The 25706-nt window shown below is 38.8% G+C and overlaps 1 protein-coding gene across 8 annotated transcripts in view; it reads left to right on the top strand.

The window, feature by feature from the left end:
* Positions 1–25706, top strand: part of PEAK1 (pseudopodium enriched atypical kinase 1) — a 118138-nt gene that overhangs the window by 77535 nt on the left and 14897 nt on the right. For 7 of the 8 annotated variants that reach the window (XM_082769518.1, XM_082769517.1, XM_082769515.1 and 4 more), the window contains 4 exons: positions 2954–6217; positions 13317–13433; positions 15362–15558; positions 24579–25327. In XM_082769518.1, the coding sequence (XP_082625644.1) occupies positions 3066–6217; positions 13317–13433; positions 15362–15558; positions 24579–25327 (4215 nt within the window). In that variant the 5' untranslated portion in view covers positions 2954–3065. The remainder of the gene's footprint in view (positions 1–2953; positions 6218–13316; positions 13434–15361; positions 15559–24578; positions 25328–25706) is intronic. The other variant, XM_082769521.1, reaches the window with a different exon arrangement.

Below are 25706 nucleotides of genomic sequence, written 5' to 3'. Positions count from 1 at the left end.
AATGCAAAAGATTTAAAATATCTGTATGCATTTTACGTATTTTCTGTCTGTGTATTGATAGATGCCTGCATTTACATACGCAGGTCTGTGTGTGTAGCATTTGAAATTCAGTTGCTGCATTAGTACTCCTGGGACATGAAGTATGCACAGAACTGTGACCCTGCTGTACTTCGGCTGTTACTGGAGCCTTGGGTTGTAGGTCTGGCAAGCCTCCTGTAGTCTGCAGTCACACGTTTTGTGTAGCATTCACTTGGGTTAGAGGAAAACTGATCCATAACAGTGTGTCTGTGCAAATCCAAGTAAGTACAGCTGGTGGTAAAACACGAAAATATTTTAATGTGACAGTGTGCAAGAGAGTGCTTTCTCATTTTATCCCAACCTTATTAGCAGAAAATGCATAGCCTAGAAGGCCATAAAACTGTCTGTTCTGTGATAGGATTTAAGTGCACTTTGTGCCATTTCTAAGAAATAATATCACCCAGTTAAATCCTAAAAACCATACGCAGGTGCGCTAATCTCTTTGTTTAAATTGTCTGCTTGGAGATTTTATGTAATGGAGAAATATATTTTCCAAAAGAAGATTTATTTCGGCTGTGCAACTTTTAGTACAACTTTTCTCCTTTTAGTTGTTAACATGAAAAGAAAGAGTTAACCACAGTATAAAATTCTAGTATTCTCTATTTCTTTCTCTCTCATATTTTAGGAGAATTACTTCTTAATGTGATTTTTCTGGTTACAATGCCCAGGCTGACAAAGTGTTGAACCAACAAATCTTCGCAAAGATCAAAACAATGCAAAGGCCTTTTTACTCAGTGTATATTTAAAACAGAGGCTGAAGTTTGGGCAGAACTCTATCTGGCAGACTTTCTATCTCTTAGGTCATACAAAGAAAAAGCTTTTGGCACTGAGTTTTTGGCAAAAAGCTGTGTCTGGAAACATATTCAGTCAGTGTATGAAATATGATAGCGCTGGTACCATGACTGTGTCTGAATGTACTCTGTTATAATACAGTTAGACTTCAGCCCCATCTGGTGTTGGAACAGAATTCCTATTTCAGAGTTTTCCAGCGTAGGCTAGCCCTTTGCCAAAACACAGAGCAGTACGTGAGGAGACTGACAAAGTCAGACAAGTGTCAATTTTACTAATGATTTCTATTGTTTGCTCCACTAATGTAAACCAGTTGTGCCCGTGGTAAATTCCAGCATAAGTGTCCTGCTGTTACTAACCTCTGGCTTTAATTAAAGCTGCATCTCTAACTGAGTGGGTTTGGTACTACACTTTCAATGTACCTATGTGAACAGCAAGTATATTTTTATCCAAAGCCTGTAAAAATATAAAATTACTGATCTATCAATGCCTGCATTAGCAGAAGCAGCAACAGAGAGCTTCTTTCACCTCGGTAAAATGTCAGATCATTTCTGAGTTATGCAACAACAATGAAGAGACCAGAGATGTGGTTTTGGCTTAGAAGGCTTAAAATCTTCAGGCATTAATTCATAAACCACAAATCTGGGATACTCCAATGACTGTGAAGTATAACAGATTCATGCCTGATTTTTACTCAAGGTTGATCATTTCAGGAAAAAAGACAACTCATTTTGAAATAGATTTACAATTATATTTCAATTGTTTTGGCGGGGGGTGGGGTTAGGTGGAAAAGCTACTTGTGAAACAAATCAGGAACTAAAAGTCGTCCATAGCTTTGTTTTGAGGATATAAGAATGGTTTATTGCCACTATAGCAAGCTAAAGAAGAAACTGACTTTCTATAAAGGCTGCCCCAGCATTTTAGCTGATTTTTCAGCATAAAGTCCAGCCTGTCTTGTCAAACAAAGTATCTGTCTAGTTATAATTTGACTCTGCTGAAAAAGTGCTTAAATGGCAGAGTTTGGAATTGGTTGAACATATTTTGCCACTTAAGCTCAGCTCATTCAACATTTGAAGCTAAAACGAGTGATCTAAATTGCATTTGATAGAGTAAAGTATATTCTTTTACTTTCTTGTCACACATTTAAATGGTTATTTTGAAGACAATATGCAATAATCCTTGGTTTTATGTCCTTTTCCTGGCATGTGATTTATTGGGCAAAAATTAAGGTCAATGGTCCTGAACTAGTCAAGAGAATTACTCTATGTTCTCAGTCATTGCCATTTTTCTCTCTCTACTCTGAGTAATATAGGGCTTCACTGACAAAGTTTTAATTCTTTATGTCCGAGAAGAATATTTGCCACATTTTTTTGCATTTCATCTAAGCAGCGCGGTGGTGTAATCTGGCAGGCAGCTAAGCACCGCACAGCCCTCATTCACTGCCCCTTCAACTTCTGCCTCACAGTGGGATAGGGGAAAGAATTGGTAATTGGAGGGGAAAAAAAGGTAAAAACTCATGGGTTGAGAATAAGATAGTTTAACAGGACAGAAAAGGAAGGGAAAACAATGATAAAAGAATTTGCATCTCAAGTGGTGCACAATGCAGTTGCTTACCACCTGTTGTCTGATGCCCAGCCTGTCCCTGAGCATCATCCCCCCAGGTTTTATTGCTCAGCACATGGCATGGGACATCTCTTTGGCCAGTTGGGGTCAGCTGTTCTGGTTTTGTCCTTTCCCAACTCCTTGTGCACCCCCAGGTACCTCACTGGCAGGGCAGTATGAGAAGCTGAACAGTCCTTGACTCAGTGTAAGCACAGCTCAGCAACATCTAGAACATCCGTGTGTTACTGGCATTATTCTCAGCCTAAATACAAAACATGGCACCATACCAGCTACTAAGAAGAAAATTAACTCAATCCCTGCTGAAACCGGGACTGTGGTTTTGTAAATTTAAGTAAAAAGAGCTTAAGGCATCAGCAAAGGGCTACTTGGTTTTTCTGAGTTGTTGTTAGCGGTATTCAAAAAAGTATAAAGATCATCCTGTTTTTTCCCCATTCTTATCCTCCTTCTCTCTTTTGTGTTTCAGAATGATCACTGCTCAAAACAGTAGCCATACCAAGGGAACAAAGAGGAAACACATGAATGAAATTCTGACCATGCACTGAACAGCACAGCATCAAGCGCAAAGCTCTGGGAAAATGTCTGCTTGCAACACTTTCACTGAACACGTCTGGAAACCTGGTGAATGTAAGAACTGCTTCAAGCCAAAAAGCTTGCATCAGTTACCCCCAGTATCTGAGAAAAAAACCCTCTCGCATGGCAATCTGAAAACCAACGCAAACCAAAGTAACAGCCATCGTGGTGGAAACAAAGGAAACTTCCGACCGCCTGTGGCAAAGAAACCCACAATAGCTGTGAAGCCCACCATGATGGTGGTAGATGGGCAGGGTGTATGTGGCGAAATCAGCGCGACGGATCAGTGTGAGAACAAATCGGTGCCCCCAGGCTGGAACCGAAACAAAGCTGTCTTGAACAAAAAACCACTGAACAATAATAATGAAGATGAAATTGAAGGTTATAGCCATGTTCACAGGCCTTATGGCAACAATGATGGTGTAGGTAAGATACCAAATAATAATAATAATGGACTGACAGAAGTTTTGAAGGAGATTGCAGGTTTGGATACCACACCTCAGCTAACTGGAAATGAAATGAACTCGAGAGAAACCTTCTTGGGAAGAATAAATAATTGTTATAAAAGATCATTAGAAAGAAAGATCCCTCCAAGCTGCATGATGGGTGGAATGAAGGATTCGCACAGTAAGCATGTTATTCTGAGTGGAAGCACTGAAGTAATAAGTAATGAAGGTGGACGTTTCTGTTACCCTGAATTCTCCAGCGGAGATGAGAGTGAGGATGACACGTTTTTTGGCAGCATGCAGGAAGAGCATGAGAGCTGGGATGAAAGTGATGAAGAGTTGCTAGCAATGGAAATTCGTATGAGGGGCCAACCTCGCTTTGCTAATTTTCGTGCTAACACCCTGTCTCCTGTTCAGTTCTGTGTTGACAAAAAATGGAACACTGTGCCCCTTAGGAACAAGTCTCTTCAGCGGATCTGTGCGGTCGATTACGATGATAGTTATGATGAAATTTTAAATGGTTATGGGGAAGAGACTGTGATTCTTTACGGGCAAGAGAGCATGCAGAGCATGGTATCTTCTGATTCTACATCTCCTGATTCTTCGTTGACAGAAGAGTCTCGTTCTGGAACAACCAGCAGTTCTTCACAGAAACTCTGTAATGGAGGATTATCTCCTAGCACTCCTCAGGACCTCAAATTGATCGAACCAGAATATGAAAGTCTCTGTGTTAGTCAGCAAGTGAAGGATGCGTCAAAAGCTTCCAGAAATATTCCAAAGAGCCTAGAAACCCACAAGGCAGTCCTTGCTCTTCGACTGGAAGAGAAAGATGGCAAAATTGCTGTACAGACTGATAAGCAAGAGAATAAAAGTTCTTCAGATGTTACTGGTCAAGCTGTAACTATCAACTTGGTGCCTGTGGAAGAGCAAGCTAAACCTTACAGGGTGGTGAACATGGAACAACCAGTTTGCAAGCCATATACTGTAGTGGATGTATCAGCTGCCATGACCAATGAATGTAAAGAGAGTCCAACTGAAACCTCAGAAACCAAAAATGCATCATCTAACCCAAGTTCACCAGTAACTCCAGGCACGCCTATTGCATCCTCTGCAGCATCACCTGCTCGAGTCAATGCTAATCTGAAAAAATCCAGTGCAATCAGATATCAAGAAGTGTGGACTTCTAGTACTAGTCCAAGACAGAAGATACCTAAGGTAGAGTTAATTGCTAACAGCTCAGGACCTTCTGTTCCTCCCAGGAAGACAAGCCACAAGTCAGCTCCTACTTCGCCTACAGCTACAAACCTTTCCTCAAAAACTATCCCAGTTAAGTCTCCAAATTTATCTGAGATAAAATTCAACAGCTACAATAATGCTGGCATGCCGCCTTTTCCTATTATCATTCATGATGAGCCCACTTATGCTAAGAGTTCCAAAAATGCTATTAAAGTTCCTATTGTAATCAATCCAAATGCATATGATAACCTGGCTATCTATAAAAGTTTTCTAGGGACCAGCGGAGAGCTATCCATCAAAGATAAAACTACCAGTGTAATAAGCCACACATATGAAGAAATAGAAACAGAAAGCAAAGTGACTGAAGCTATAGGGAGCAAACCCAGTGAATTTTCCCAAGCGAAGGGGGTAACTAATAACACTGAATGCAGGCTGGGTTCTGTGGCTCAGAAGGTCCAAGAGTTTAACAGCTGCCTCAGTAAAAGTCAGATATCACCACAGAGAAGTCATAGTTCTGACCACAGCTCCCCATCAAGAATTCAAAAGACAACCCAAGAGCCAGCAGATGTGACATTGGAGGCTTCTGCTGGCAACAGCAGTAGAGAGAATGCAAGCACGGTGCTTTCACAGATTGTGGCTTCCATCCAGCCTCCGCAGTCTCCGCCAGAAACGCCTCAGTCTGGACCCAAGTCTTGCAGTGCAGAAGAACTGTATTCCTTACCCCCTGATGCAGATGCTACTAAAAACACCCTGGTACGACCCAAATCTCTTTTTACATCACAGCCTGAAATAGAGCCATCCAAGACAACGGAAAACACAGCCGTTAAAATGCAGAAAGATACGCTATCACAGCCGGTCGCCACCCATTCTCCAAAAACAGTGAGAGGCACCCCAAATACTACAAGTCCCAAAACAGAGCAAGCACCGCCATTTCCTCCTCCACGGTCCACATCTTCACCCTATCACGCAAGTAACTTGTTGCAAAGACATTTCAGCAACTGGACCAAACCAAATAGTCCCACCAGGTCAACGGAGGCTGAGTCAATCCTTCATTCGGAAGGTCGACGAGCTGCTGACGCAAAACCCAAGCGCTGGATATCGTTTAAGAGCTTCTTCCGCCGCAGAAAAACTGATGAGGAGGAAGACAAAGAGAAAGAAAGAGAAAAAGGAAAATTGGTGGGTCTTGATGGAACTGTAATACATATGCTCCCTCCTCCTCCAGTTCAGCGTCATCAGTGGTTCAGCGAGGCAAAATCAGAGACCAGTGAGAAGCCATCAATTGTTTTCATGTATAGGTGTGATCCAGCACAGACTGAACCAAAGGTTGACCAGCAATACAAGAGTGGAGTGGAGTCTGCTATTGCTGATGCACTAGCAAAAGACAAAGGAGAAATACAGGAAAAGTCTCCGGAGAGCTTGGAACAGAAAATAATGAGCCATTCATCACCACCTCTGATTCCGAAGAAAATCCCCAGGTAATCCGCTTGTTTTTTTATTCATTCAGCTGTGAACTGCATTGTATGTACTACCAAAAAGGGAAGAAATCAAGGGGTCTTATTAAGTGTAATTTTTTTCCAAATATATTTATTTTAGGTATCTTAAAGTATATTCTAAAAATCTTTGCTTTATATTGGATATCAGAAAGAATCAAAAAAAAAAATTACTGGGAACAGTAACTGCTATTTGGAGTTGGTATTTGCAGGTTCATAATACATTGTGATAGTTATGTTCCATTGAATCAGATTTTCTTGAATTTCTAGTTAAAGAAATAGTTCTTATGTTATAGGAGAGCTAAATAATTCCTCTGTGGAAATAGAAGGCTACTATTTAAAGAAGAATAGAAGTTAAAAGATCTGTGACGCATAAAAGGTGGTGTGCTAACTTTATCTCAGATACCCATGAAAACAAGATAGGCTAATTAACTTGATGCTACACTGCAACATCACTGCTGCACTCCTAAAATAAGCCATGTGAAAAGTAATAATAGAATTAAATTATCTATAAAATAATAAATCTACATTTTGCAAGGCCTTTAGTAATGAATATACGCTGCCCCCTAACAGTACTGGATTCAGCAGAGCCCATTGCTCCATTTCTGCCTGACAATTTTGTTCAGTGATTTCATTTTTAGTATTTTTTAAATCATAATTTGCTAAAATCATGTGTTGTTTTCTCTAGGAATATTTGGTCAGATTATTTATCTTACTCTATAAATCCCAAGTAGTTGAATGTTTTAGGTCTTGGTTTAAAGGCCTGTTTATTCCATTCTCAAGGATACACATGCTTTTTTGAATGTCTCCAAACACAAAGAAATGTGCTTGTTCCAGATACACGTTGTTTTCAATGCACCACAGAGTTCCTACAGTGCATGGCAGTGCATAACCTAGGGTGCTGGAGATATTCATTGCAGGCTACAGCGTGGGCATAGTATGCATTTCACTGAGTATAGACCACAGCTGTAGATGTATTAGACTAGGTCTTCTAAGGTTATTATACAAACTGATTCCAAAATAACTTCATATTTGCATTATTTGATTAATTGCAACAATAACCTACTGGTAGGAAATTCAATTTTTTTTCAACTTTATCACCTATGTGGGAATTTCACAAATGTATCATGGAAAAAAAAAAGTTCTCTATTGTCTTGTCTGTTAAGTAAATCACAGTGACTTTTAGTTAAATGTTTTAAACTGATGAAAAATGACCATTGCATGGAGTGGAATTAAATCCCTTAATATCACATCTTGGGAAGAGTGGTATAGCATTCTCATGGAGGTCAGGACTACTTTCAGATTGTTTGCCCTTTGTCAGACCTGGAACCCCTTGGGGTGTTACGCTGGTGATAGGGTTCATCATAGTATGATGTAAAGCTGGTTTCTGTAGGTTTCAATTTGAATTAATTGCCCCCAAATACAGTGCATATTACAGTTTAAGGCTGAAGACTGTGAAGAATGTACCCAGGGCTGGAATAACTCTTGACAAGAGACTAGTCTCTTTAGACTTACTCTAAATTAAATGGGGAGAAGTAGGCAGCTTTAGAGAACAAGTTAAAGAATCAGGAAAATTTGTGCGCTCAGTTGTCCCTACAGAGGAACACATTCTCTGCATTATCTCCAGGGAAACCTGAAGAAAGTGACTTTGTGTCAACATCTTTCCAGCAGCCTTACTGAATATGTTGCCATCAGCAGGTTCGCTCACCCTCTTGTGCAGTTTGTGTGGTCACCTGTGGTGAACAGACTGGGGAAGTGATCCAAGAAAAAGTAACTGCAGAGGTACTTTTCAGCCAGATTAATTCTCTGATCTCACAAGGGAAGACAGAAGGGAGAAGCAGCTTATCTCAGTGGTAAACAGCTGTAACAAACTGATCGTTGGCACTTGTTCTTAGACTACCCTAGAGATGGTGCTGTTATCCTGTTTTGTATTTTCCACTGTTACTGGACTCCCTTTGGCCCTTACTATTGAAGGCAGTTGGTCATGTCCCATCTGACTCATTTATTCCAAAAAGTATTTTTACTTTTAATTTTTCTGCAAGTCATGGTGATATTGGCTAAAATCATATCTCACCATTTTTCCTGGTGCAAATCAGAATTCTCTGAATGCTAGAACTGGAATTTCTTCTTCCTAACAATATTGTTCCGTGGTAAATTTCTAAAAATTAAAAAATAAAAGTAAAAAATGAAATACTGAGAAATACATTGTTAGAACACTAGGGAGTGGATTATATTTTTTATTACCTTGGTGCAATTTAAAGCCTTAAAGTAGTTTTGTTTTTTTACTTAATTTTAAATACTGTTGAAGAGACAGAAAGAAACCTTAGACTGCCAGAAAATGAAGGAATTTAGTTAAAGGGTTTTGACTTCTCTTTTTAATATTCCAGTAGGTGAGAATCAGGGTTGTCAACTGCCATTTTTGCACATGCAGGAGACATAACAGGTGATGCTATACTTGTTTTGTGTTAACTCATCAGATGTTATTAAGAGGTTAGTTTAGTGTTAATTCAGGCTAAGATACATGTATGTGCCTGGAAAATACTTTTTAAATCTTTGATTAAGCTTGCAGAGGCATAGAGGAAAACTGGAGAGATGTAGATAGCAATCAATGAACGTGACACTTGCCTGAGAATGCCAACACAAGTAAGCTCACTGAAAAAAACAAACTGATGACCTGGAAAATAAGATAAGCTTTAAAAATGTCAGATTACTAGGGGATCTTGAAAGTAATTTAAATGAATATACAATATTTCTTTACTTTGCAATGGATTACAAAGCTGCTAGAGATTGATAGCATAACCACAAAACAGGTCTGAAGGTATTTAAAGTTATCGCCAAGAAAGGTCAGTTCATCCCTTTGAACAGCACTAGCAAAAGGCACAGTTGTTTGGAAAGCTGAAAACTGTATCAAAGAACTTGGTATCGTTTTATCCATGCGGTAGTTTCTTTCTGTTTAGAGCCAGGTTGCATATAAGGTGGTTCCAAAGGAGATAGCAAATACTAATGTATTAACTGTACCAAAAATTTGTAGATGGATTAGTTTTTGCTAAAAATCAGCAATAATGTCAGCCGTATTGTAATTGGAATGGAAACGAGGCGTTCTCAGAACTCTTGGGGTTCATGTTTTATGATACAGAAGGTCTTGCCAGGCAAATGCTAAAACTGACCTCTACAACGGTAACATTTTTGGCCTAAGCCATTGTCAGTGATGAAGGTGGTGTGGCACTTGGTGGAATCCACACAAAAGTTTAGGAAAGAAAGGATCTTCCTATTGCTCAAAGGCTTTGTTTTCTGGTAGATCAGACTCTTGTTACAGGAGTTTCACAAGATAAAGGTTTCTTCCTCATTGAGAGATCATTGCTTACACCCAGGAGCAACTTTTTAGATTGAGCCATTTCCTAAAAGAAAACTGCAGCCCTGCCTTCTGATTCTTCCTTTTCTACCTTCATAAACCATATTAGACCTGAACTAAAACATTTTGGCACCTTTTCTAGATTGCATTGCCTTTGTAAATCAAGGTACAAGTGCATTGTGCACAGCCATTTCCATTTCATTTACATACTCAATTGAGTAGTTTCCTTTCATAGCTACAAGTCACCATAACTTTTCTTTATAGACTCTTTGGGCCAGAGTTGGATGAATTAAAGATAAAATTGCATGTTTACTTGAAATACTTGAAGTAATGAGGTCTGCATATGCATTCCACTCTGGTTTAGGTAAGAAGGCATTTCTTCATAGCTCAAGTTGGGATCATGAATCTAATTCCTAAACTGACGTTAACTTTGTCAGTAGGACTTGAAACTAACCTGGCAGTCAACAGGCATGAGTTCTGTTGACCCATAGATAGAAAAGATCGCTATCCTGTTTTATCTTCCAAAATGAGTGAAACATCTATTATGTCTATAGATGTATATGTTTTGAAGATTTGTTTTTAAACATTTTCCTTAAAAAAGTATACTTGTACATCAGCAATTTGGGTTCTTTTAAGGCTATTATTTGTGAAAATAGCCAATGGGTGTTTTACTGGGCATGTTAATGGGTTCTATACGTATCAGAGGGCAGCAATATCAAAGCTTTTGATAATGTTGTATTATCCTTCAAATCTTACCCCAGTGCCACTCTTGTTATACAAATAATTTTAAGATTTAATATCACTGTAAGGATATGTTTTAAAAAAGAGTCCTCCTTTCCAGTTTGCAGGACCCCTTGTACTGGTTTTAAACTAAGGTTCTCACCTGAATCTAAAACCTTTTAAACATAGCTTGCATAAATTGGTGGGGAGAATTCAAGGATGTTTTTGCTGAAAATAAAGCTTTTTCTTAAGCAAGCCTACTGAAGTGGAAGGAATTTCTACTCAGAAAGCTCAGGTAGAACTATCAACTCCCCCTTCCCCCTGAATCTACCTTTATTTGCTTTTTCTAGGTATCAGCAAGGTTTATTTACTTTAGTCAAGTGCCCAACAATGTTTTATAAGTGTTAGCCACCTACCTCACCTTGTTTCATCAGGGAAAAATTGCCGTAAGACTCTTTCCCCAGAACAACTATAAGCTAAGAGATTCAGAATTTATGTACGTTCAGTAAGTGAAAAGTTAGATGAAGTTTTGTGAAGAAGATTTTTGTAAGTCTTGAGAACAGTTAAAGAACCAAGTGGAAGCGATTTTATTGTTCGTTATTTCATAAATTTAGATGGAGATGGTAAATCGTGCATTATTGTTCTTAACTTCTCCAATACAGTCTGTAAAATGGAAAGACTGAAAACATAAAATTGATAAACAATTTTTATAATGTGCAGTTAATCTGCGGAACTTGTTGCCGTTTTTTTCGCTGACACTAAAGCGCTTAGCAGGATGTCTTTCCTGGATTATGAAATGTATTCCCATTATCCATGCCAACATTGCATGATAAAAGATTTTAAAAATAATAATAATGGAATATCAATTCTCATGCTTCAGGAATAAGCCAACTTCTGTATAATCGGAATTAGGAATAAATTTTATGGCTTAGTTATTACGAACGGCCAGTTGGTGAAGTTTCTTTCACTTTCCTCTTGACTATGTGTGGCTAATAAGGGTGGAGAAACTGAACTGTGTGAGCCACTGGAAAGGGTTTTCTATGCCCGTAGTGTGTTCTGATTTAACCCTGAGCACTGATCATCCCTGCTCAGTGTTTTGCAAAAACGCAGGGGTCTGGGTTCTGAATGAAGGTTCCTCTGTAAGGTGGCATTTTACCACCTCCCAAGCCATTAACCTCTCTGCATTTTTCCTCAAGCATTATTCAATAAATTTATGCTTTATTTTTTAGCTTTATTAGCTTAAAACCGGTAGGGCCTGAGGGAGTCTCAAAGGGATCTCTTTGAAACTAAATATGTCTACAGGTTCCACAGATGTCTTGTATAAAAGAAAAATATTTTTCTTTATCAGGCTCTCTCATCTCAAGCTGTATGACTACCATTGGTTATTGCTTTGTTGATGTCCACTTGGTGGAGTAGACATCAGAGGAGATCAGAGTCTGAGCAGGCTCTGAGGCCATGTCAGCTCTTTTCTAAGTTTCCGTCATGAATTTCTGCCACTTGGGCTTAAGTGCTGCCTTAACAGAACTGTACTGCCTCAGCTTGGCCTTGAGATCTGACCCTACTGCAGGAACACAGTTTCAGAATCACTCTTTTCAAGTATTTCACCTCTTTATTGCCCTTATATTCATTGCTGTTTGTTTAGTAATCACTCTGATTGAGAAGGTGTGCACTGAACAGAGGAAAATATAGGTCACACAATAGCTGTAATTCCACTGTCCTTATAAAAAATAACATACTGCACGGTCTGCTTTCCGGATTCTTACTATTCCAAAAGATTAAGTAAAGTTTTAGACCACATCATCTTCCAAAAACTGGAGGAGGGTAACCTGAGGGAAGAAGTAGAGGCATTTGACCCCGTAGAAGACTGCTTTTAAAATGATTTTGAGCTTGTACACATGTGAATCACAAGCATATGAATTCAGGGGCATGTTATCTGAAGGACAGTCCTTTTTAATGCAGGCTTTTTGCTATGCATAATTCAGCTTCTTCGGAAAGCAAATGTGCTCTCCGTGTATGGAGGGCTTCTCTGTCTATTACCTGGACGTTGTTTAGTTTCAGCCACATGTGCTCAAGGAGCAGAGTTCTCGAAGGTAATTAATTCATTTTCCCTGAAGTTTCTTTCCGAAATAAGAAAGGGAAAAAAGAAAAGGGCTTGGACGGAGCAGACTGTGCCCACGATGACAGAAGCTAAATATGTGCTCTTACGCACGGCATCAAGGAATCCACCCTGGCAAAATAGCTATAAATATCCCAAATAAGGGGATGGCTTCAGTATAATTTGCAGTCAACAAGGAGATATACATTTATACAAAATGGGGCTTAAATGGTTCTAATCTCAAAGAAGGGCTTGTTTATCAGCTGCTCTGTCTGCTTTTCTCAGACGTTAATATATTTTTTAACTGTTTAGACTACTGCATGAACAAAAGCAATTGTTCATTTGGTCCTTGTAGCTTAATGAGTGAGGAGGTTTTCCCCTTTTGTTCTCTCTGTGTTATGTCAGAGATGATTACAGGTTGGCTTTTTTTTCTTGTTGAGTCAGTACACCCTGTATGTGTGCTTGATCTCAGGATCTCTCCCAGTTCACTGTTAAGCTACATGGAAGCATTTCCTCACCGATTTCATGGCCTGACATCTTTTCTTTGTAGCTTAATATGTATTTATTTCAGACACTAAAATGGGTTGGATCCAGGTTCAAGATGTCCCCTTACTTTTAACAGCAGGCTAGTCTAAGTGCTTCAAACCTCTCTGGGAATTTGAACCTCCTTTTCCGTAGCTAATTACCATGACTAAGACCATAGTTGTCATACCAAAACAGTGATGTAGCAGTGTGTGACCTGTTTTTCATCCACGAAGGCAGTGGAAGAGTTAAGAGGGCAGGGCTGTAACCAAGTGGTGTCCCGGGGCGCTTTGGCAAGCCCCTGGACCAACCCCCTAAGGTAAACATTAAGGTGCAGTAGGTGTATCACTCTGTGCAGAGTTCAGCCTGTTGCTTACAGCTTGCACAACTTGTAGCACATCAGAACACTGTGGAATCAATGGCTCGCCAGAGTTTCAAGACATGATTAAAAGACTCAAGAAGGCCCTGAAAGAATTTCCTTTAATGGGGAATTGTGTGAGTGAGTATAGTGGGTGAGTTGTTTTTTTTTTCTTTCTTCCTTTGTAGCTGTTGGTTTACGTTGTTTGGCAAAATGCTTTTGAGCTTAGGTTTAGTGTATGTGCTTGCATGTGTCTCGTATGGAGAATGGGTCTGTTCTGTACCTCACCAATCGATACTAAAAAATTACTTTGAAATGTGATTATTCTGGTATGTGGCAATGACAGAACCATAAAGCTAATAGAAACTATTTTTTTCTGAAAGAAAATGTTCTTATTGAGGAATGCAGGTAACTGTATGATTCACATCAACTACGGGTTTTTAGTTTAATTTCTCATCAACTTAAGAGCCTTTTCACTGCTTATATTTATGTATGCTTTACTCTGAAATTGTCTTAGGTTAACTCTTTAATGTGGATATATTTAGGGCACTTGGAATGTTCTTCACACCATTGCTATGCATGGTACTAAAAATGAACAAAATTGTTAATGCTGATTAAAGACTACAGCTATTTGAAGTCATGCCATTTTTTCTCCTTTACTAACAAGTTCTAATGAGTTTTGTTTGTATCAGCCTGCAGTTAAAATTCATGAGTCTGAGAGTAGAAACAGCATGTGTGTGCTGCACCGTACACGGGGTCTTGTGTTATGCAAACTATTGGCATGTTGTAATCTTTGAAGTCTGTTTGGGATTGCTAGAAGACCGTGTACCAGAATTTTCAGTAGTTTGGTTTTAGATTAGAATAGAAAGACCTATGCCTATAATGTATGTTAACTCTTTCGGGATATTATCTCTCTTCCCACCTATAAGGATTTGTATCATGGAAACTCAGCTGCTCTGCCTGTTTAAAAAAGCACAATTTTTGTTTCTATTTATCATAAGTTGTCTTGTTTTAAATCTGTACCATGAAAATTAAACACCTGTACAGATATCACTTGTGGCGACCATCTTTTTGGAGGAAGTGCCTCACCCCTATCCCTTCTGGAAGTCACAAATACTTAAAAATGTTGCCATTCTATTAGAGCAGACTGGAATAATGAGAACTAGTGAATAGGACATATGCTCTTGAGATTTGGCTATAATCAGTATTTGTTTCTGTCAATGAGAGAGCATAAAGGCATGGAAATATTTTTGGTCTCTCTGACATGTTTTATCTGGCACGTTATTGATAATTGCTGCTGTGTTTTCAACAGGACTTTTTTAAGCCTGAACAGGGTATTTTTTAATATATTATGCAAAATTTTTAAATCGTACTGCTGTAAATATACACAGGAAGCTGATTGAATCCATGATGTTCACAGTTCTGCGCTATAAGTAATCATAGTTCGATTAAAACACCATAGCTAAGAGCAAATACAGAGGAATGTCTTCATGGCTTTCTGTGGCTGCCCTAATACATTAGCAGATGGATTTTAGTCTTGGAGAATTTTATATGGGAAACAGATTACTAGGTTAAATGGGCTACTGATCTGTTTCCCAAAGTGTCAGTTTCCCAAATCCTACCAGTATATGAAAATGTATCATTAAAATGATACGCATTTTTTAAGACTTACAGTCCCCTGGCTATACCCTGGTACTTTTGATTAAGCTAAATCTGTTTTCATTGGTAAAAAGCACCTTAATCCCTGCTGATGTTCTATGAGTTCTACGCATGTTTTATGCAGAATCATTCCTGTGTACATATGCTGATTGTAGCCAGCTGGAAAACATTTTATTATCCTTTTTTTTTTTTAATGAAAGGTATGAACTATTGCTACTGTTTGAGTCAAAAGTTGTTTCTTCTTATTAAGAAGAATAAATATTTTAGAAAGTTATTCTTAAAAGGGGCTGAGGGGGGCAAAAAGGTTATTTTTTTATTTCATTCCCTCTACTAAAGATACAAAATGGAAAATACGGTGTTTTGCCATTAGGATCTAGTGTACATAGCTTTGATCTCCAGGTGATTTTGTTTTGTTTGTTTCAGCCAAGTGCCCGATGACACGACACTGGAGGATTTGTCCCCTCGTGTTCCTAGAGCCGTGTTTGTGAAGCAGGACAATGGCGGCAGCGCCTCGGTCATACCTGTATCAACTGTCCGTGTCCCGCTGGGGGAGGAAGACAAAGAAGAAGCTTCACAATCTCCCGACTTAAATCCTTGCAGTGCTACATACAGCAACTTAGGTAAGTGTATACTCATAGAGAAAAATGTAAGTTAGATCAAAATTTGAGTATCTTTCTAGGCTGTGAAGTACCTTGTCTTTGTAATTTCTCAGTATGCTTTCACAAAGTTAGTTCTTAGACACACTTCTTTAGTGTCTATAGAAAATTAAATTCTCTTGACTCATTCTGACAGATACAACTAAGAAAGTGAAGATTCAATAGACACAAGGGTTTTCTTTTCTATGATGTTAAAACTATGTCCAGGCAGTCTTTTAATTGCCCTTAGTGATAAATATCTCAGAGAAGCTTTTCAGAGACACATTGTTTCATCTATTTGGAGGATTTTTTTTATCAAAAAGCAGCTTTAAAATACAGACTAAATTATCTAATGCTTTTAGAATTATAATTGGATTTCAGTATTTTTCCAAGCAGCATAAGATAGGACTTTTTATTTTATTTCATCAGTAACTGTTAAATATACTTGCAGTCCTCTTTTGTTGACTAAAATCTTTCTTGTCCTAGTTTCAGAATTTACTTTTGCTCTTTCAGAAAAGTTTAAAATAGGAATATCCCAAAGGTACTGCACAATCTATTCAACTATCGCTGAATTCCAGAATCATATGAAGAAGGTGCATGTATGCAGCCCTTCTCTGGAATACAAGTGAACAAGACAAATAAGCATCTCCCAATGTTGTGAGCCTCCTGTTCTGAAGCATTTTGATGTGGAGTACTGTGAATTTAGGAGTGTCTATAGCCAGGTCTTCTAGAAGGGCAAAAATCCCTCATCTATTTATTTTCAAGAATGTGTAAATACAAGTTTTTCAGTAAGGCTCCAATCATGCAAGCATACTGGCGCATTAAGCATTTGGACGAGAACAAACTGACTGCATTGAGATGGCTCACAAGTATAAGTTTGGTATATCCACACATGTTTGAGGGATTGAGGTCCATGGTTTTAAACCCTCAGGTGCATACGTTCCTTAGACATTTAGCAATATTGTTGATTTTTTTTTGTTTAAATGTGAGTTAGTGGTTGACATGTAGTGTGTTCTGATAATAAAGCATGAATTAGGTTTAAATTTATTGTTTGGATAGAATAAAGAGGAAAATATCCTGCCCAAGAATTATAGGAACATCTACCAAGAAATTGTAACTCAAGAAGAACTAAAATTTAGACCTTTATGGTGGAATTTAGACCTAATGAATTAATGAATTTAAATTAGGTCTTTAATGAATTAAAAGACCTAATGAATTATTTTCCATTCATTGTGATATATGTATATGTGTGTATCTATATATTTTCTGTATTTATGACATACCTACATTACAGATACAGTCCAGACAGTAGATCTAGCTACACCAAATCTATTTAAAACCTGATTAGCCCATGTTCCTAATTAGACTGATACATAAAAGGATGAAGTTTTTATGGCTTCTACTATATAATTTAACGTGTGAAATACCACTTATTTCTTGTGGTGAGATTGCTGTTTTGTAGCCGTAGTGCTCCTGTGGTGAAGGGATTACTTGCATTTCATACCCAAAGCAATGACATTGTGAGTGTTTTATTTAAATCTTTACTCAGTTTAGCTCGCTTTTCTCCTGCAAGATATTACCCTGATGGCAGCTGCTTCAACACAGCTAATGTGCTTCCATTTGTAGACCTCCCACAGTATCTCACAAAGTGGGAGTAGTAAACTCATGGGAAATGTAATAACACATCATTAAACACTGGAACAGGTTGCCCAGAGAAGTTGTGGAGTGTCTGTTTGTAGAGATGCACAAAACCCAACCGGCCACGATCCTGGGCAGTCTGCTCCAGCTGACCCTGCCTGCCTGAGCCGTGGGTGGGGGCACTCGAGCACCTCAACATGTTCCTTTCAGCCTAAGAGTTTTTGTGATTCTGTGATCACTTCTGTCAGCATTATTCCTCTGTGTGAATGTTCCTTTGTAAAACCATACAAAACTCTGAAGCCTTTGTGTTTTATTCAAACTCTTACCCTCCTCTTTGGGTCTTTTTCAGACTCACTGTCACCAGAGTAAGTTTTAGATATGAAAGAGTTAAATGAACTTTTAGTCTCTTTTTGGTCTGGCTTGGCAAGCTTGCTGCTAGTTGTTAAAAGCAATGCTACCCTAAATGGCACTGAGTTCTCTGGCTGCTGTTCAAACTTTTTTCTGGTTTATTCGAGCAAGCTCACTTTCTAATTCAGATAGCTATCAAGAAATGACTAGGTAGGGACACAGAGTAACTCCTACTTGTTCTCACATCGTACATCACCCAAGCAACAAAATCATACACTTTGTACAGTTAACAAAAACCGATGTGTTTAACTGAAAGAAAGGATAGTAAGAAAAAATGTAAGATAACCAAGTTGGATTACATTTGCCTTTTGCTTCACCTGAAGTTGTATCTACAGTTACCTTTTTATGGTTACATACTACAGTTTGTGTAGTACTTTGGAAAATATATCGTGAACATAGCAATTTGCAGCATAATGCGCAAGATTGACTTTTTAAATACTATTTTAATACATACCTGTATCTTATTTTATGGAAAGTCAGCCAATATTATATCCTTAGTTTGATAAATGTCTCATCTTCAGTTGTGACACATTACATGAAATGAAAAGCTTGCTAAGTTTCCATCTGTAGTCAGGTACTAGTTTATAGCAGGTACAGCCCTCAAGTGTGTTTGGTTTTGGCCCTCCCCAGCTCTCACAGTTGTCCCAGCAGCAGTTTATGGTCCTGTCCACAATTACTGAAACTGTGTCAGCAATTACTTGTCAGGTACCAAATGGCAGATGCAAAACTTGAGAAAGCTCATTTATAAAATAGGAGCTACAATTGTTATTTCATCTAACATGTCAAATCATATGTTTAGGAATTAAAAAAATGCAGGCAAGCCTTACAAGATAGGGGATTCTCTTCTGAGAATCAGATACAACATAAAAGATGGGATTTTGAGGAAATAGGAACACCCATCATGATGATAGGATAAAAGAGCTCAGGATGTATAAACAGGAGGACACTTCAGTCAGAGTAGAGAGGTTATGTGTGTCTCATTTTTACCACACAGCTGCCATGACCACTGTCAAGCCCTGGTGATCACAGTCGAAGAACATTCAAAAGAAATTGTAGGCTCTAAAGAAAAGCTTTGAAAAGGCCTCGCTTTGTGACAGGCACTTCGTAGTGACAGATTCTAGAAGCTGGATCTGTTCAGCTTAGCAAAGAAACAGTCTGATTGGTCTTGATCATGGTCTGGGTAGTCATGTGGTGAGCAGACCTGTGATGAGGGATACCTTTGGTATCAACAAACAACAGACTAAATAAAATCCAGAGCAGCCAGTTGAATCTCAAAGTAGAAACACACAAATGTTCAAACCTGTAAGGTGGGACCTGGATGTTTCTGTTTTAAGGTGTGCCCATAATTGTAACAGAAGTAAATTCAGGTAAGCCCTGTGGTTTATGATAAGGGAGGCAATGAACTAGATGATTAAAATCCTTTCGTTGACAAATCTTTAAGTTTTTCTTGTTTAAAATTCATTACGGAAATTGACTTGATTGAATTTGCATCACTGTAGGTAGGTTAAAATATTCTAAATATATTCCGAGTAGCATTTCTATCCTTTAAAAAAGAATAGGTGGTTTCATTATCAACTATTTTACTCATTGCATCTAAAGAAAAGGGGAAAAAAGAGGCTAAGTTTCTCAGTTTTATGTTTGCTGACACTGGAAAAAATAACAAATCACAGCATGTACATGGAGTATTGCCTCAGTCAGTAAGTCCATACAGGGCAGTGTACTTCAGCAAGGCTATAAACAAGGTGATGAAGTCATTGTTGACTAAAACTGGATGGTTCAGTGACAAACGGTCATTATAGAATCCACGTGATGCATTTTATGTAATGTGTATTAGTACAGGTAGTACCTTTAACATGGTGTAAGGGCGGGCAGCAGCAGGAGCTGAGAAGTCACCAAGGCAGATGAGCTGGAGCTTTTATTTATTTAGTACCCACCTCCCATCTCAGGATAGAATAGTACTGAGCAATCTCAAAGTGTTGACGAGAAACTGGAGTTACACCATGAATGTTAGTTAACAAATGTCAGTTTTTCTTTCTGTTCAATAAATTGTCATTCTAGTAAGATGTTTATCAAATTAACTGTAAACAACTGAATATAAAACAGGATTAACTATTACATCCATGTAAATCTGTGTATTGAATAATTTTATAGAATAGTGAACACGTACTGCACTTACCAGAATTGTTGGATGCTTTTGCAGTGGCTGGAAGATGCTTTTATGCATCTGTGTGGTTTTTTTCATGATTTGGTTATCTGTATTAGGGTGAGAGTTCATTAAGGAGTGATGTATTTTTACTAGTTTGAAAGATCAGTATAACTGATCTACTTATACAAAGAATCTTTTCCAATCACATCTATTCTATAATGAAAATGTAGATTGTAAAGGATGATCAATATCTAAGTGCAAAGAAACAAGGCCAGAGAAGGGATAATGTGTACACTGGAGATGGCCAACCTGTAGCTCTCAAGGATTTTACTTAATGAATACTCTAATCAGCCTTTATGGCTGTGTTTTGTAATATGAAATGGGGTTATACTGACATGGAAATTACTAGGACGTCTGACTCCATTCCTGGCTATGGAAACAAGTAAGCTGAGGTTGCTAGAGCTAACACTGTTGGACCACTCCAAGATCCGGCCATGTGGTTGGCCCAGCCCTGTCTTACAGGCGGTTTCCTGCAGGCATGTAAGAAGCCATTCGAAAATTCCTCTTCCTCAATGGTCTGCAGTGTACAGAGTCCACAGTTTTGACTTTATTCTGTTGGGGTTTTGATAGACTTGGTCTTGGAAGGTTGGTTACCCATGTTGCATGTGGATGATAGTTCATTTTTGTTTTCCTTGGCAATGCAAAATGTGAAATCTTTGTCAAGCTGGTGTGGTAAGTTGGACAGCAGCAGAGGCGTGAGTCATTTTAGCCCTGTGGGTCCTGTTCATTCATCTAAGTCCCTCCTCTGGGGAGCTAGAGATTAAAGAGCACCAGAGTGGTCACTAAAACTGAGAACACAGTTAATAACCGTGGTGATAGTGTAGTCACTATAGTGAATACTAGAATATTGTTTTCAGGCATTTTCTCATTCACATGTTCCCACAAGGGAAGTTATCCTTGGATCAGAGATGGCAATGTCATAAAATCAGAAAAGATTGCTTTCAAGAATAAAGGAAAATGTAGGACAGGTTGCAACGTCAAGAGCAAGAAGAGTTTGGAGAATGTACAGAAGCGGCCTGTTGAAGTTGTAGTACCGAACTTACATACATCATGTATTGTAGAGCAATACGTGTCTCAGGAGCAGTTCTATCCAAGGAAGAATGGAAGCATGCAGCATATCACCTACTTGGCTTGCCTGATTCACCAAGAGTTCTTTTTCCAATTAAAGAAGCATTTTCCTTCACAGTTTAGAAATTTCTCAACAATGCATGCTGCTGATCTGATCTAAGCCAAAAAATATAGATACATGGTGTTAGCAAGAAATCTGAACATTGTTACTATATGAAAAACATGCTTATGAAATTGAGTTAAACCTGAGCACAGTGTGTCAGATTTGATAGTTTAATGAGCTAATATAAATAGGTTGCAATGCCAAGCTCTGATGATAGATGAGTTACCTAGAGAAATAAAGTTTTTAGGTCTGATTTAGACTTTCACACCTCTGTGTGGTGTCTGGAGACTTAAAGTATTAATATTAAAATAGTGCAGTAGTATTCTACAGTGCAAGATGATAATATACTGTAGAATTGCTTAAGGGCCTCTATAAGGAGTTAATTTTTTTCTTTCTTGAACATCCTAGAAGCCGTTTCAAAGATCTTTGTAAGCAGTTGCTTAATATTGTGCCCATTTCTCCTTTTCACTTTGTAATGTTGTAATATCAGAAAGTCTGTACAGTAGGTAAGGAAATGGAGTTTTTCAAGTGTGCAAGGAGAGAAGGAAGTGTCAGGCAAGAAAAATAAAATACTTTGGTACTGCTTGGGTGCAAAAGAATATTCTCGTGTCTTCAAAATTTAAGACAAACTTTTTATTCCTAGGCATTGATTAAAAAAAAAAAAAAAAAAAAAAAAAAGGTATGCAGTAGCCATACCATGCTTGGGAAAGGCTGAGTTGGAAGGCCTGGTCATATGGGCATGAAAGAAGTGTACAAGGTTAAGAAGTCAGCATAAAAACAGTTCAGATATGAAGTTTTTCAAACACGTAATCCAGGTGGATAGATTTCAGTATGGAGAACCTGGTTCTTGTGGGGATAAACTACACTGTACCATGACACATTTTATAAACTCACTTTCCTCAGTTGAGAATACTTGAAAAAGAAACTACATAAACACTGCCAATGAATGCAGTTCTCTGGATCTTGCCACCACCACCAGACATCTGCAAAGACAATTTCTGGTTATGAAGAGCTTCTCCAGTTATGTCTTGATGTCAGTTCCAAAAGTTATGCAAAAGCTACAACTAGTGAAAGTCACTGGTTGCAGTCGCAACAATCCCCCGGTATGAATGGCTTTTGGGACAGGGCCATTAAAGCAGACAGAAAAGAGAATCAACAAGAAACGTACAAATCTTACCTTTCTTGGAGAGGGTTTTGCCTGCTACTGCTTGAAATGTGCATCTTGCTCTAACACATTTTCTTGCTGTTACAAGATTAGAAAGTCACACAGACAAGGCGTATTAGGAAACTGCCTACTGAAATCGGAGCCTTTCTCCAAGCCCCAACAGTTAGTCTATTTTAGCATAGTGGGGAAGAGGGGAAGAATTATAAAACAGACAAGTGATCTGTAACACAGAATGTTGCCAGGAGGAGAAGTACATAGGTCACGGATTTTGTAAGAGTAAAGAATTAGTATGGAAGATGACATGTGTTTGGATGAGTCAGAAAAACGGGCAAGCAGAAATGAACTGGTCTCGAGGTTGTGCAAAAGACTGTGGCATTTGGGTGTGTGATTCTGGCATGCAGATATCAATTCTGCTTTTGACTATGAATCATGCCACTCTTCGTGTCTGCAAAAAGTACATTTCTAATACAGTTTCCGTAATGCTCAACTGGCACCAACACCACATAAGTGCTGCAGCACATCAAAAGCTGACAGGAAGAGCAGCCTCTGTAGAGCACGTTCGCTGCAGTACTGGTATCAGAAAGGAGCAGTAGAGGGTACAGAGTGCTGTATTTTTTTAAGCGACCTTTACAATGGTTTGAAAGAGACACACAGGAATTCTGCAGTATTTCTAGCCTTCGAGCATTTTTGTGTGAGCTAAGAAGTGATGACACAGGGGAGTAGCCCTCTGCAGTTTTCCCCGATGATCAGGTTCTAAAGATCCACTGTCAGTGCACAGACAAAGTTAATAGAATTTCCTGCTCAAAATTCAGTTTTTAAACATCGGAATATCCAGGCTTATCACAAAATCCATAAGGCTTTTCTGAGTGTTTCTTGAGCTTAAACAAAAGATAGAGATACAACTTTCACTTGTGATGTTTTCTCCTTGAAATGGTTGAGAAGAGAACAATCGTTAGGAATTCAAGGCTCGAGGTTATTCTGTGTGTGGATGTAGTCCTCTCTTTACAGGGATTCAAAATGTATCTTACTAGAATAGTCAAACATTTGTGGCATCTTTCTACTGGCTTATCCTTTTTGGTAAAGATGCTCAACTGCAATTATGCAGAGCATCCATTTCATGTCTGCTGTGTTATAGCTGCAAAAACAGGAATAGTAGAAAATATATAAAATAACTTCTCTGAAAATGACGGTTGATTATTAAGAGTGGAAAAGTCTCATATTGTTATGAGTAATAACTGTTAATTGTCCCAAACAGCAGCCAGTTGATCACTTGTATTGTCTGTTTATTGTTTGTTTGTTTTCAATTCTCTCTTATATTGCTGTCATTTATTTATTCTCTATTTCCGAGAACTCTGGCAGTTACAAAACATAATCGTCCTCTCTAAAATCCATCCAAAACACAGGATGGGATGTTTATCTTGCCTAGAAGCACACACACTCAAATGTAACCACTCTCTCAGAGGAAATCTCATGTTTTTGTACACATGACCCACCGTTTGGAATCTTGACTTAATCTCCATCACATTATCTATGAACTCAGCACTGTCAGCAAAAGTGCCTGTGGCAAATGAGTAAGGGAAATTTATTAGATAGTTGTGGTTGGGTGACTCTTTTAAATTATTGGGTAATCTCAAAATATAATCCTACTCTCACTGAAGCCAGTGGCAATGCACTTGTCAGCTTCAGTGAAGTAGGTGTAACTTCCTTGTTTTCAGCTAAGGAATCTGCAAGGGCAATCTTGCCTTTCTGATGTGACTGCTGAAGTATCTGAATTATGTTGTTTGTATCAGAATGTAAACCAGAAAACTTCAGGAACAATGCTTTCAGCCTCTTTAGCACATTTCAAATCAAAGTGATCAAGAGCTTTACAGACGATTACGAGGATATATAAAAAAGATCATCTCACCTGCCAGAGAAGTGCATCTCTCAGAGAAATAGCTCACAAAGCCACTTAACAGCATCCACCCATAGTTTCAGCGTATTTGAATGGGAAGTAAAGAACACCATTATACTTGATTGACTGCAGGCAGAATTAAGGGAAGCTGAGCATCATTACTGAAACAGAAATTTGGACCAAGTGCCAAAACAGACTTCTGGTTTTTGCTTGCACTTTTTTTGTCATTAATGCCATGTGATATAAAATGCCAGCATTGTCAGCACTGAAACTGATTTTAATCTATAGGCCAAGGTCAAATAAAGGCAGGCTGTATGTGGTAATCTCTGCATGATGCTGATTAGTCATTTTGCTTTCTGATTAGTTCACCATTTCAGGTATGTATTTAGGTTTTTGCCACATTGGGGTGTGGGGGGGTCCTAGTCAGTTTTTTTCTTTTGCCTTCATAAATTTTGTTGAAAAGTGCAGATATGAGCAGCAATGTACTTAAATCTTCTTATCCAATTACTTTCTTATTACACAGGACAGTCCAGAGCAGCCATGATACCTCCAAAACAGCCAAGGCAACCGAAGGGAGCATTGGATGATGCCATTGCCTTTGGAGGACTGGTAGACCAGGAGACAACAAACAGCTTACAGCCAACACCACCTCCGCTGCCGAAAAAAACAATTTTGAGAGCTAACACAGAGCCAAGTCCCAGAGATCTCCAGAAGCAGGCTCTTGAGAACAATCTGTGCATTGTGGCCAACCCCACCTACGACATCGACACCAACTGGGAAGCAAGCAGTGCCTGCTCTTCAGTCAGCTTGGAGCTCAAGGTGCTGGACAACGAGTCGGGAGATTCCTTGGACAGGCCTACAGAAAAGTTAAGGACGACCACCTCAGCAACTAACAGTGTTTCCAGCCTAACCACTATCAGTATTAGGGACCGGTGTTCCAATAGCATGGAGTCTCTGACGGGGAGACGCATCTCGCAGACTAAGCAGGGCAAGGGTGTCCAGAAGCCGCAAAGGCAAGCACTTTATCGAGGAATTGAAAACCGAGAAGAAGTGGTAGGTAAAATCCGAAGCCTTCACACCGATTCACTGAAGAAGCTGGCACTTAAATGTGAAGACTTGTTCATGGCCGGACAAAAAGACCAGCTGCGGTTTGGAGTTGACAGCTGGTCAGATTTCAGGCTAACCAGTGACAAGCCATGTTGTGAGGCAGGCGATGCAGTTTACTACCCAGCTTCTTACGCAAAAGATCCTCTCAACAATTATGCAGTCAAGGTAAGAGGGGTTGAATAATGGGAACCCTAGACATCAGGGACAGAACATAATGACAATAACCGTAATCAGCAACACTCCCACTTGTGGTTGGTCCTACAAATAAAAGTCAGTGCTGCTTGTAGCGCTGTGTGAAATGTAAGAATCCCCAACATACAGGCATTTCCTTCTATAAAGAACCACGTTTGCAATACTAAAAGTTCATCTGCATGCAGAAGAACCTATGTTCAAATACTTAATCAGATAATACTAAATCATCACTCTTAATGACATAATATTTTTCAAGTTTTACATTTTCAGAGCTTTGTAATTTTAAACGTAACCTCTAGAGTAGTGTGTCTTTATGTTCCCATACGAAGCCTTACATTGTCACCAGCATACA

Source organism: Aythya marila (assembly GCF_965140915.1).
Source record: "Aythya marila genome assembly, chromosome: 11".
NCBI classification, from domain to species: domain Eukaryota; kingdom Metazoa; phylum Chordata; class Aves; order Anseriformes; family Anatidae; genus Aythya; species Aythya marila.
This window is presented reverse-complemented; position numbering and strand designations above follow the sequence as displayed.